Source organism: Papilio polytes, unplaced genomic scaffold (genome assembly GCF_000836215.1).
Source record: "Papilio polytes unplaced genomic scaffold, Ppol_1.0 DF823935.1, whole genome shotgun sequence".
NCBI classification, from domain to species: Eukaryota; Metazoa; Arthropoda; class Insecta; order Lepidoptera; family Papilionidae; genus Papilio; species Papilio polytes.
Genome location: NW_013525269.1, coordinates 812244 through 823364, shown reverse-complemented (window position 1 = coordinate 823364; position 11121 = coordinate 812244). Strand labels below are relative to the sequence as shown.

The 11121-nt window shown below is 33.7% G+C and overlaps 2 protein-coding genes across 2 annotated transcripts in view; one reads left to right on the top strand and one right to left on the bottom strand.

The window, feature by feature from the left end:
• Positions 1-6471, bottom strand: part of LOC106101794 (cyclin-T1) — a 12561-nt gene extending 6090 nt beyond the window's left edge. The window contains exons 1-6 of the mRNA XM_013281130.1: positions 6310-6471; positions 2140-2257; positions 1946-2053; positions 1765-1873; positions 488-624; positions 3-109 (exon numbers count right to left, since the gene is read on the bottom strand). Coding sequence (XP_013136584.1) covers positions 3-109; positions 488-624; positions 1765-1873; positions 1946-2053; positions 2140-2257; positions 6310-6458 — 728 coding nt within the window. The 5' untranslated portion in view covers positions 6459-6471. The remainder of the gene's footprint in view (positions 1-2; positions 110-487; positions 625-1764; positions 1874-1945; positions 2054-2139; positions 2258-6309) is intronic.
• Positions 6472-6737: 266 nt separating this feature from the next.
• The window catches only part of LOC106101793 (KAT8 regulatory NSL complex subunit 2), a 6791-nt gene continuing 2407 nt past the window's right edge, over positions 6738-11121 (top strand). The window contains exons 1-6 of the mRNA XM_013281129.1: positions 6738-6826; positions 8045-8232; positions 8691-8905; positions 9417-9530; positions 10317-10417; positions 11024-11119. Of these exons, the coding sequence (XP_013136583.1) occupies positions 8068-8232; positions 8691-8905; positions 9417-9530; positions 10317-10417; positions 11024-11119 (691 nt within the window). The 5' untranslated portion in view covers positions 6738-6826; positions 8045-8067. The remainder of the gene's footprint in view (positions 6827-8044; positions 8233-8690; positions 8906-9416; positions 9531-10316; positions 10418-11023; positions 11120-11121) is intronic.

Here is an 11121-nt window from a genome sequence, read left to right as displayed (position 1 = left end):
ACTTGTCGAAGATGTGCAGGAACTCCGCCGTGAGCCGCTCCAGCAACTCCGTGGTCACGCTGCGGTCCACGTACGAGAACCAGTGCCGGCCTTCGTGCGATTGAGGTATCTGATATAAAAAAAATCTAGCATTTTACTATGTTACATTTCATTTAAATACCACAGGGACAGAAATTGAAGATTTGCTACAGTTTGAATTACTTTTGTATGGTACTAGATATAATTTTTTTGACATATCTAGATACTAGCTTTCGCCTGAGACCACCCTCTACATCTATACCAAATTTCATCAAGATTCATTCTCCTGTTTACGCTATAAACTCTAACAAACATCCATTCATCCATCCAAACTTTCGCATTTATAACATAAGTAAAATTTTTATTAGCGTACTACTATAGCGTACTATACAGGAGATATTGATATAAGAATGGGGTAAGCATTATCTCTAAAGAGACTTATGTAAATTCAACTTGAATCTTGACTCACCGACCAATTGCTCCATTTCGAGGCCAAATGTATGCAAAAACAGGCAACAACCGTCGGCCTGTACTGCAAACACATCGTCGTTAAATGCAGACTGTTCGACGCCATGAAATATGACGTCTGCGCTAAGTCCTTTGGCGCTGAAATTGACAAATTTACACTTTTCAATTTTAATGAATTAATTTGAAATAAAAAACAATAAAGCGATATGATTAGGATGCTTAAATGACACTTAAATAAAAATATGAAAAATATACGACATACGCTATGGTAAATGACATGTAACATATTATTCGCATAACTAATGTTTCTGGTATATATCATGCAGGATTAAAATAATATTAAAATGTATAGTTATGGAAATAAGTCTATTCAAAAAAAAAAACTAATAAATACTTAATATACAGGTGACTGAAATAACTGTACAACGAAAGACTATAAATTCTGTTTGAAAAAATGAGATTTTTTTAAAATATAGTTATTTTAAAACATTTATTATTATAAAATAATCAAGTATGAATAAGCGTAAATGGACTATATTTTAAGTATGTCTTTCATTGGATATGGTCTTCATACACCCTGTATATGACGAAAATAATTGAATTAAAAATATAAGACTATTCAAAATTAATACAGTTGATGATTACAAAAGATGATAAAATGAATAAATAGACTTGTAGCCGCAACTATAACCTACTAGGGGTTGAAAAGGGGTTGCGTTGATGTGCGTGAGAGGTGGAGGGTGGACACACAAATATTTATTTCCAGTCAGTTGTCACATACCTCTAGCTGCTGGTAAATGGGTGACACTATGCCCCTTGTGGATCTCATCATTTTAATTTTATTCGGATCGCACGCGGCAAGTCTAAGCGGTATTTGAGAAACGGTTTTGCCACCTCTTATTACGAACGTTTGTTTGACTTCAGTGTTGTTAAAAAAATATGTTCATACTCTTATACATTCCCACAAAAAAAAATAAGCACTTAGAATTGCACTTTTAAACTCGTTGAAAGTGCAGCCTCATGTGCTAATACGAATTATTAAAAAAATTACAGCATTATGGAAGACAAACAAATTCCTATCGTAAAAGGGTAACTCAAACCATCTCAAAACGACCACCGCATATAAAATTAGACCGGCCGTACGCTTATCCATACGTAAATCGGAACGCGCCGCATCGTCGCCATAGATTGGGGGGAACGCATCGCCAGCGTGTAACGAAACGTGCTGATCGGGTCATTTGACGATCAACTCGCAACGCATGCGGACGCTTGTCTCACCTTTGACAAGGTGACACGTGCGTACGACGTGCGTGTGCGGATGGTCGATCGCGACATCGAAACCTAACGTCTGTAGGAGTACGTTCTCGTTGAATACCAGGTCCTGCGCCTGTAACAACCAGTGCTGTTATATACCCAACCTATTACTAATCAAATGTAAAACATGAACTATTTAATTTACCTGTTCTTGATACTGTTCCGAAGTGAGGGCATTCACTCCCTCACCCCGGTGAAGGCAGACATGTGCTACCTTTATTACATATTCTAATTTTCGTGGTTGTTCCTCCACCTAAAATATAGACATATGTTTATAAAATCACAATAACTAGTTAATAAATGTAAATGAAAATATTTTTTTAGTATATTAACAGTTACCTTTGCGGCGAGGAAGAGAGCCGCCGCGGCGATTGCGTTCCTGTGGAACTGTGTAAACGAGTGGAACGCATAGAAGCGATGCATATACACAATAGCCGTGTTGATGCATAATTGTGAACTGTAAAATAGCTGTTAAGGAAATAGATTTTTCTGACACAGATACATCACAAAAATATACATACAAAAGGTACATTTTCTCTTCTAAATACAGGCCAAGTGAACTAGTTCATGTGCGTAAAACGTAACACCTATCGTATTAGAATAACAAATTACATTTATTTCTAGAAACAATGTTAAATCAAGTGCATTTTGTATAATTTACTTATTCATTTTAATATGGGTATTAGTTAAACTTTATAGACATTCCCATGGTTAAGATAATAGCATAATTTAACAAAAACTTACCAAGATAATATCTAGTAAGATTATATGGTTATATTTTTAAAATATTTTGCGTATAAAACAATGGCAGGGTGTAATTTAATTATTATTTCCCGCAAAAGTGGGCCTTTACATTGTCAAGAACACCTATTCTAAGTCATAGTCAAGAGTTCAAATTCTGTCATTTTAGTGAAAGAAATCATTAAAAAAAAAATCATCAATTTAGACAAATATGTGTTACACAATAGTCATAATGCAAACCTGTATTTCAGTTTGAAGGACATTGATTATCAAGAATATTGACCTAAAAACAGTAACAATTACTGTATCAAGATGTGATATATATAACCATGGACTAAATTCACTCTGTGTCTAAAATGTATAACTGTAATTTAACAAAATTTAAGTAACTCAACTGCATTACACAATAGAACAAAAACTCCACCCACAGAACATAGTTCACAAAGGAAAACTATTTTAAAAACAATAAAATTCAAGTACTGACATTGGCAAAATTTATGAAACCATAACCCAAAGGTAAACTAAAGTTACTACCTATCTTATTAAGGTTATAAGGTCGTGGTATTTTTACGATGAAAGAGTCGATTCATCTGACCTAGCTCGTCGTTTTGCATGTAAAAAGTTTTTTTGCGGCCGCGTGCAAAAAAGCGGTACAACCGTACGTGTCCCGTTTAGCCGGCTTTCACTATTGTTCGTCGTGTTTCGGTTCATCGTGACGTAACATAGCTTGATATTATCATGAAACATTTTTGAATCAACTTAGTTTCTACTGAAATAGTACCTTTCAGACTAAGTACCGGGTAAAAATTTTGTTAAATGAGTCTATATATTTTTTTAACGTCTTTGACCGTACTTTACAATGACAGTCAATATTCTTGTGAACAAAATAACAGACACTTTGCCCCATCCAGTTATTTGCAACAATGAAAAATATTGGGTTAATTTTTCATGCATACCACATATTAAAAAGTATAATAAAGCACTACTTTAAATGTAAAAATCTGTCCTATCCAATATAGTTAAGCATTAATAAATTTTTGTACTTTAAAACATATAGACAGAACACAGCATCCTATTTAATAAAAATCTAACTAAACAAGAACTTCCAGTTGTAAGTCAGGTCACGAACCCAACAAGTAAAGCTGCATTAATAATTGCACCACACTTTGAATATTCTTAAAAAGAGAATGTCAACAAGTCAATGCAAAACAAACCTACAAAAAGTCAAACAAAGTCACTCATGATAAGACATTAGTCATTGAGCTTTTCCGCGTTATTTTTCGCGCTCTAAAATACAACGCAAATGAACCATTTGACTCACAGCTGTTAGTGACTCATGGTATTAAATTGATATTAATTTATTTCCTTGTATTTTCCTCTTGTTACGGTACTTCTGAGTAAACATATATAATTTGTAGCAAATTAATTTTATATTTACAATGTTGTTTAACAGACTATATAGGCTATACTAGCTTTTGCCTGCGACTCCGTCCGCGTGGATTAAAAAAAACAAAAGTAAGTAGCCTGTGTCCTTCCAGGCTGTCTACATCTATACAAAATTTCATCAAAATCCGTTAAACCGTTTAGGCTTTTAAACTCTAACAAACATCCATCCATCTAAATTTTCGCATTTATAATATTAGTATTAAGTAAAAAGTATGATTAATACATAACATCAAATGCAATGTTTTATATGATATCCTAATAAGCATACAAGATGGGAACTCAAATAATCCTGTCATCTGCATATTCATGCTTGTTCGTTACATTTTAAACACCTATTTGTAACACTATTGTGCTACCGAATACTTTACAATCTTGATATCGCAATACTACGCATTTAGTACAAATATTTTTATTGCATATTTCATGACTTCATACGACAATTTTACGCTAACATGTTTTATCACTGCACGATAACATACCAATGTCAACTGGCAAGGTCTACTGTAACTGTTAGTGCATTGTGACAAATCATGAATCATAAAGGAAGTTTAAGGAGAATTTTAGATTTAAAACCAATAATAGGTATTTAGATTTAGCACATGCAAGATGAGGACAGAATGGTAGATTTTTTTATATAAAAGAAGGGCCAAAGAGTGGTGGGAACACTGAGGTGGTCAACAATGCCCATGGACATCCGTAACACCAGAGGAACTACAGCTGCATTGGCAGCCTTTGAGTAATTATAGGCTCACTACTTAAAGGAACCCAAGGTACTGGTTGATCCAATCAGGTTATTAATTCAAAAAAATGTTGTACTAATCTATTTAAAACTGCAAAATGTGTCATCTATATTAATATCATAAAGAGGAATGTTTTGTATTTTTGAATTTTTATATGTATTGTAATTTCTCAAAAACTACTAGGCTAATTTTAAAAATTCTTTCAACATTAAAAGCTAACATATTGCTGAGTATCATAGGCCAATTTTTTTAAATTTCACATGGACGAAGTTAAGCTAATCAATAATAAGGGTTAACCCATTCCATAACATGCAACTGGTTTGCAAACCGTCATGTATATTTCTCCTTGGCTTGACAGATTAAATGAAATTCAATAATATGATAATCAAAATTCTGGAAAATCAATGTCATGCTAAGAAATAATATTTGTCCAATACTTCTTTTTATAATCAAGGTTAATGACACATCAGTTTTATGGAAACAACATATTTATTTATGTCGAGAAAGTTATCACTATTTATTGTGTATCATTTTTTGTTCAAACAAATTCTCTTGGTAACAATATTACTTCAAAATCACTTACAAAAACGTATCAACAGGTTTATTTACAAGTTGTACTGTTCATTTTGAGTGCATTTAAAAAGGTACAGGCAGGTAGATATAATCCTCTATTGTTAATGGAATGTATTGTTATGTTGTGAAATATTGTAAGGGACTTTGTTGAAGTTTTTCCAAGAAAAAGATAACATTGTCCTACAAGTTAATTGTTTTAAATATGATTATTAAAAATATCACAGAATTGAAGTACAACAATTTAAACATTCCTAAAAACCTATAATGCAAAATGACTGCATACCTTTTAACAATTTTTTGTTACAAACATTTTCACTATTTATAACATTGGTAACTAAACATAAGCTTGTATTAGGCCATGGTTTGAAGGTTAAGACTAAAATTTATATGTCGTTTAAAAAACGTAACGTGGAACGAAGTTATTTTACGAATGACGTTATAACAACACTGCTATTGATAATTGCATCAACATATATGAATTAATAACAACGCTATCTCTCTAGGGTCAATAACAGGAAACGATAAAACAACGTGTATCAAGACGTGCAAATTTAACAGGAAAAAGGCGGTTAAAATTAGCGGGGCAGGTCGATCGCCAGACCCTACGTCACACGCGCAGGCGTTCACAGCTGTCAAGGATCACTGACCTAAAAAAACTATCACGCCATCACGCGGCTCTAACCTTAATTACTACGAATGATAACAAACTATTCATAAGTAAAGAATACTCTCTTACCTTATGAAAACTTTATCCCAGCCCACGAGGCGGCGGGAAATCCCAGCAAACCGAGGGAAAGTAATGACAGCGATCATTACTTTAAGATATTTCGTCATACTTTTCACTACCGCACATCGTAATAACACTCGACACAAACTTTCCTATTACTATAATGAAGATTTACAACTATTTTGATATAAAATAAACACTAAATAGTAGCGTGTTTTACACGTTTTACGCACATGACTTGACAAAAACATTGCACTGAAATCGCCACATTGAAAAGGATACACTTGGAGCCGTTGGCCCATATCCTGAATGAGGTTCGCTGCCTGCTGCCGGTAGGCAAGTTCTTTATCTGCATCTAAACCGCATCTTCTGCTTGGAGAATTCTGTAGTTGCTCTTTTGTAAAATACCATTTCTCTTGTCCTCCAGCCATTGAACGAATGTTCCAATGACTGCGCGCGAAGAAGCACGACGGAAAATTTAGATCCGTTTATGTGCCCGAGTGCAAAAGAGACAGCGCTATGACAGCGGCGGACGGATGCAGGCGACGATAACATTTGAAAGATTTTACAATATAAGAAATGGCATAGTTAAGTTAAATTGTATTAAAATGTTCATTAACTATGACTAAATAATAACTGAAGTTTTATCTCTTTAACAACACTTATAAAAATGTATGAAAATATAACATCACTATACTTGTAAACTTGGTGTGTATAATCAAACGGCCGCCATTGAAAAACTTAGTGGTTAACGTAGTGAGGTCTCCGGTGACAGAATGGTGATCTGCAACAAGCACAGGTATGGATAAGTGTATCACTATGTCTAATTTTATAGAACAAAGGCTTCTGATTCTTTTGTACATATTTTTATCACATTTCATACACTTTTTGCAACAAATAGAGCATTTTAAAATAACGCACCTAAAAACTCTGTCACTCGGTGCAAATGGCCGACCCACCACTGTTTACAATACACTTCATTTTTTCTTTCGTCAAATAATATATTAGAAGCAGATCGATGCCAACAACACTTTTGTAAATTTTATTTGAATTTTTTCATAAAAATTGATGTATTTGCGTAATGAAAATATTTGTTTGAAAAGATTAATAGTTAATAAGGACGGTATTCGATAATTTTGCTTTTCGCGGTTTCCAAGTAGACGTGGAGTATGGTGTCGAAATCGAATTGAGGCGTAGAAGTAGAAATCTAAAAAACATAGTACTTAAATATTTATTTCTACGTATAATATTTACTAGAGTGATTAAAATATTTTTAAGGAACTAAATTATCCAAAACAAAAAACCATAATTAGTTAACGAGCGATAATGTTTTCATTAATAGGGCCTAATATGAAAAATTCAGGAAGTCATAATTTTAGAATTAGTGAATGTAAGTACATAAAAAATTAACTTTTATTTTAATGAATATTACTGTGTAAGTAATTATTTTTAATATTGCATAATGTCCTTTGAAAACATTGTCCATATGTTACAACATTTTCTATATTTTGTAGATTTTTTGACACATAAATTTTTAAAATTAAGTGGTGTAAGACAATAGCAGTACTTTTTATTTTATAAAAAAAACTAAACATCGCGAAAAACCAAAAAAAATGTAGTAAGTACTAAAATCTATTTAAAAAGCCTATTGGGGCGTATTATAATATTTTTAAATGTATAATTATAAGGTATACTCAATGACTCATGCAATAAAAGTTACAATTTTTCTAAGACCTTAGGACCTAGAGATTTAGGGTTCTCATAATTCTTGTAAATTGTGAGAAAACAATCGCAACATATAAAATATGTGATGGAAATATCAGATAGTGTCACTTTTAAGCTATCTGAGCCACTATCAGCCAGTGGTGGGACATACCCTTAACTTTTTTGCTCGCAAATATCAATCTATGCATGTAATAAAAATTCTGTATTTATTATAAAAAGGAACTTTACATATGTTGTACACAGAATTATTGTTATCAAACATATGTAAATGTTTTTTTTTATTATTTTGCAGATAAACCATTTGATATATCAAAGATGACAAGTCAAGAAACTCATAAAGGTCAACAATATTCTAAACCGAGAATGCTTAGTCGGGGTAGAGGTGCTGCCTCTACAATAAGAATAACAAATGTCAAATCCATTAAGCCACCAGACAATGATACCATCAAGAAACAGGAAGAGGAGAAATTGAGAGCTCAAGTAAGTATCAAATATATCAGTTAATATAACTTCTAATTATACAGATACTTGTAGGCTATTCAAGCAACAATGGTAGAGCCTGCGATACCATCTTTTGCACAAACGGCCACCTCCACTGGTTAAACACCACATACAGAAGACAGGGGTAATGTGGAAGTAATTCCACATTTTGTCTGCGGAGTATGCTAAATTAGTCCTCCCTACCCTTTTAACGTGGAAAGAATGGGAGGGTAAAGATTGTACCGATTTAATGGAGGAAGGGGTCATATGAGGAAGTATCCTCTTGCTGTATGGCCCATATTCTGTCTATTTAAGATAGAATGGCTGTCGCTTTACTATTTCAGCTAGTTCAGATGATAGCTTGTTCTTTTTCCACATTACATGAAAAAACATACAAATTGAGAACCTCCTCCTTTTTGTTGGTTAAAATAGTCTTCATACTTATTTATAAATTCCAGTTACAAAAAGAAATAATGTCACGGTCTCGTTCATGTGCATATCGAGGCTACGTCTGCCAACTCGCAGTGCTAAGTGGTCGACAGCATTGTGCGAAGCACATCTTACATGAGCCAGGCGCTCCATACAAACAGTGTGTCCATACTTATGCTGGAGGACAGCGATGCAACAAGCCAGCTCCTATACCACCTGCTAACACACAGTCTAGGGATGCAGGGTGAGTATAAGACAATTGTCACCTTAGAGGGTAGGCAGAAATCACAATTTTACTAATAAGTATGGGAGAGTTTAGATGGATGTTTGTTACATTTTGTAGCCTAAACATCAGAACTGATTTTGATGAAATTTGACATTGATGTAGGTGATAATATGGAAGACCACTTAGGCTACTCATTTTTTTTTATTTAAACTTGAGCCTCGGGTGAAAGCTAGTACCATATATAATTCAGATTTAATGAAACAACATATTACAAAGTTTTTTCTTTAACTCTGATATTTTTATAGCTGTTAATTTGCTATTTTAAGTATATGTTGTCACTAGTTTATTTGTTACCTTATATTATACTTCTGTGGTTCAAAGTGGCTTTTGTCAGTTTAATTGTAAATCAAAATATAGTCACATAAAAGATGAATTCATAGTTGAATTTTCGCATTTTAAGTGACTGAAATTGACATTATCTTTTTCCAAGCTATAGTATTATAACTTATGTAATTATTGTATATTGCAGTTTATGTTTCGACCACGCGCGCGCTGCGTTGCTGAGCCGGCAGCGCAGCGCCGCGCCGCCGCCGCCAGTCACCACCACGGAGTCTCTCCTCAACCAACTCCAGCATTATATACGGTCAGTATAGTCAATATTTGTCATCTATATATAAAGAGGAAATATTTGTATTTTTGTATGTATTGAAATAACTCAAAAACAGTAGTTTTTAAAAAAGGCCACTTTTAAAAATTCTTTCACCATTCGAAAGGTAAATTATCTGTTAGTAACATAGGCTATGTCTCTTATTTTTTAATTATTTTTTAATTTCACGGGGACGAAGACGCGAGCAACAGTTAGTACGATTATAAATGCGAAAGTTTATATGGATGGATGTTTGTTAGAGTTTTTAGCCTAAAGGCTGAACAGATGCCAAAATTTGGCATACATGTAGAGAATAGTCTGGAAGAACACATAGGCTACTTACTTTTGTTTTTTTAATTCCATCCGGATGTAGTCACGGGCGCAAGTGAAATATGTGTCATTGCAGAAGTAAAGTATTTAATTTGATTTTATAAATTACACCAATTTTAATTTTGCATCCTCTCTCAATATTTCACACTTGAAGGTTACGTTCTTGAAAGATGAAGCTCTTTTTGTCGGTTATGTATAAATATTTCATTGTTGCCATTCGATAGTTTAAATGTTTTATTGGGCAATATTACAGAGTTTATAATAATATAAGACAAGTATGCGTGTTGTAAGATTACTTCGTCGCGGTTATTTTTCGGTCCTGACGTATGCGAGTGTTGCCAGCGTCTTCCGAGCGAACACCAATTATATATTTAGATTTTCGTTTAAGAAAGTAGTGTCAGTTTCTTTTTGTATGTAATATATACTTTTAATGGTAAATATTATGTGTTCCAGTCCGGAGCGCACACGTACGACGTCGTGTGCGTCCTCTGTGTCAGTGGTGAGCGAGCCCGGGGAGCCAGACCTTATAGCGCCCCATGCTATCGACCCCTTCAGTAAGTATTATATTATTGACCTTGCGCTTTTGTATGACCTTGAAACATTGTCATAATAAAAATGCAGCTTATTTCTGCTATATTTTTTAATAGTCATTATAGTTTAGGCTACAAAATCTATCATCCATCCATCCAAACCAAAAAAATCCAACCCAAATCCAAGAATTTGTAATATACGATAGTGCAGTTTATTTAAATAGGCAATGGGAATTCAAAGCAGGAGCAATAAAATTCCTTAATGATATAAATGCGAAAGTATTAGATGATGTTTGAGAGTATTTAGCCTGAACAGCTTTATGGATCTTGATAAAATTTTTCACAGATATATAAAATAGTCTGGAATAACACATCGGCTACTATTTTTAAATTTTACACAGACGGAGTTTTGAAATTATTTTATACTAATAATTATAAAAAGGAAAGATTTATATTTATTGCATAAGCGTGTATTGTTATAACTCAAAATCTACTGGGCCGATTTCAAAAATTCTTTCTAATAGTCTACTATTATATAGACATTTCTTTTCTTCCTCTTCACTGACACGCGCCGTCGAGGTTTCCGCCTGCAGATACATCGCCATATATACATAATTAGTATTTCCACAGAGCAAATAGACGCGACTGCGGTGAACGCGTCATACTCCTCGTCAATAATGGAGTGCGCCAGCGCCAGCGACAGCGACGGCGACAGCGTCACCCTCGGC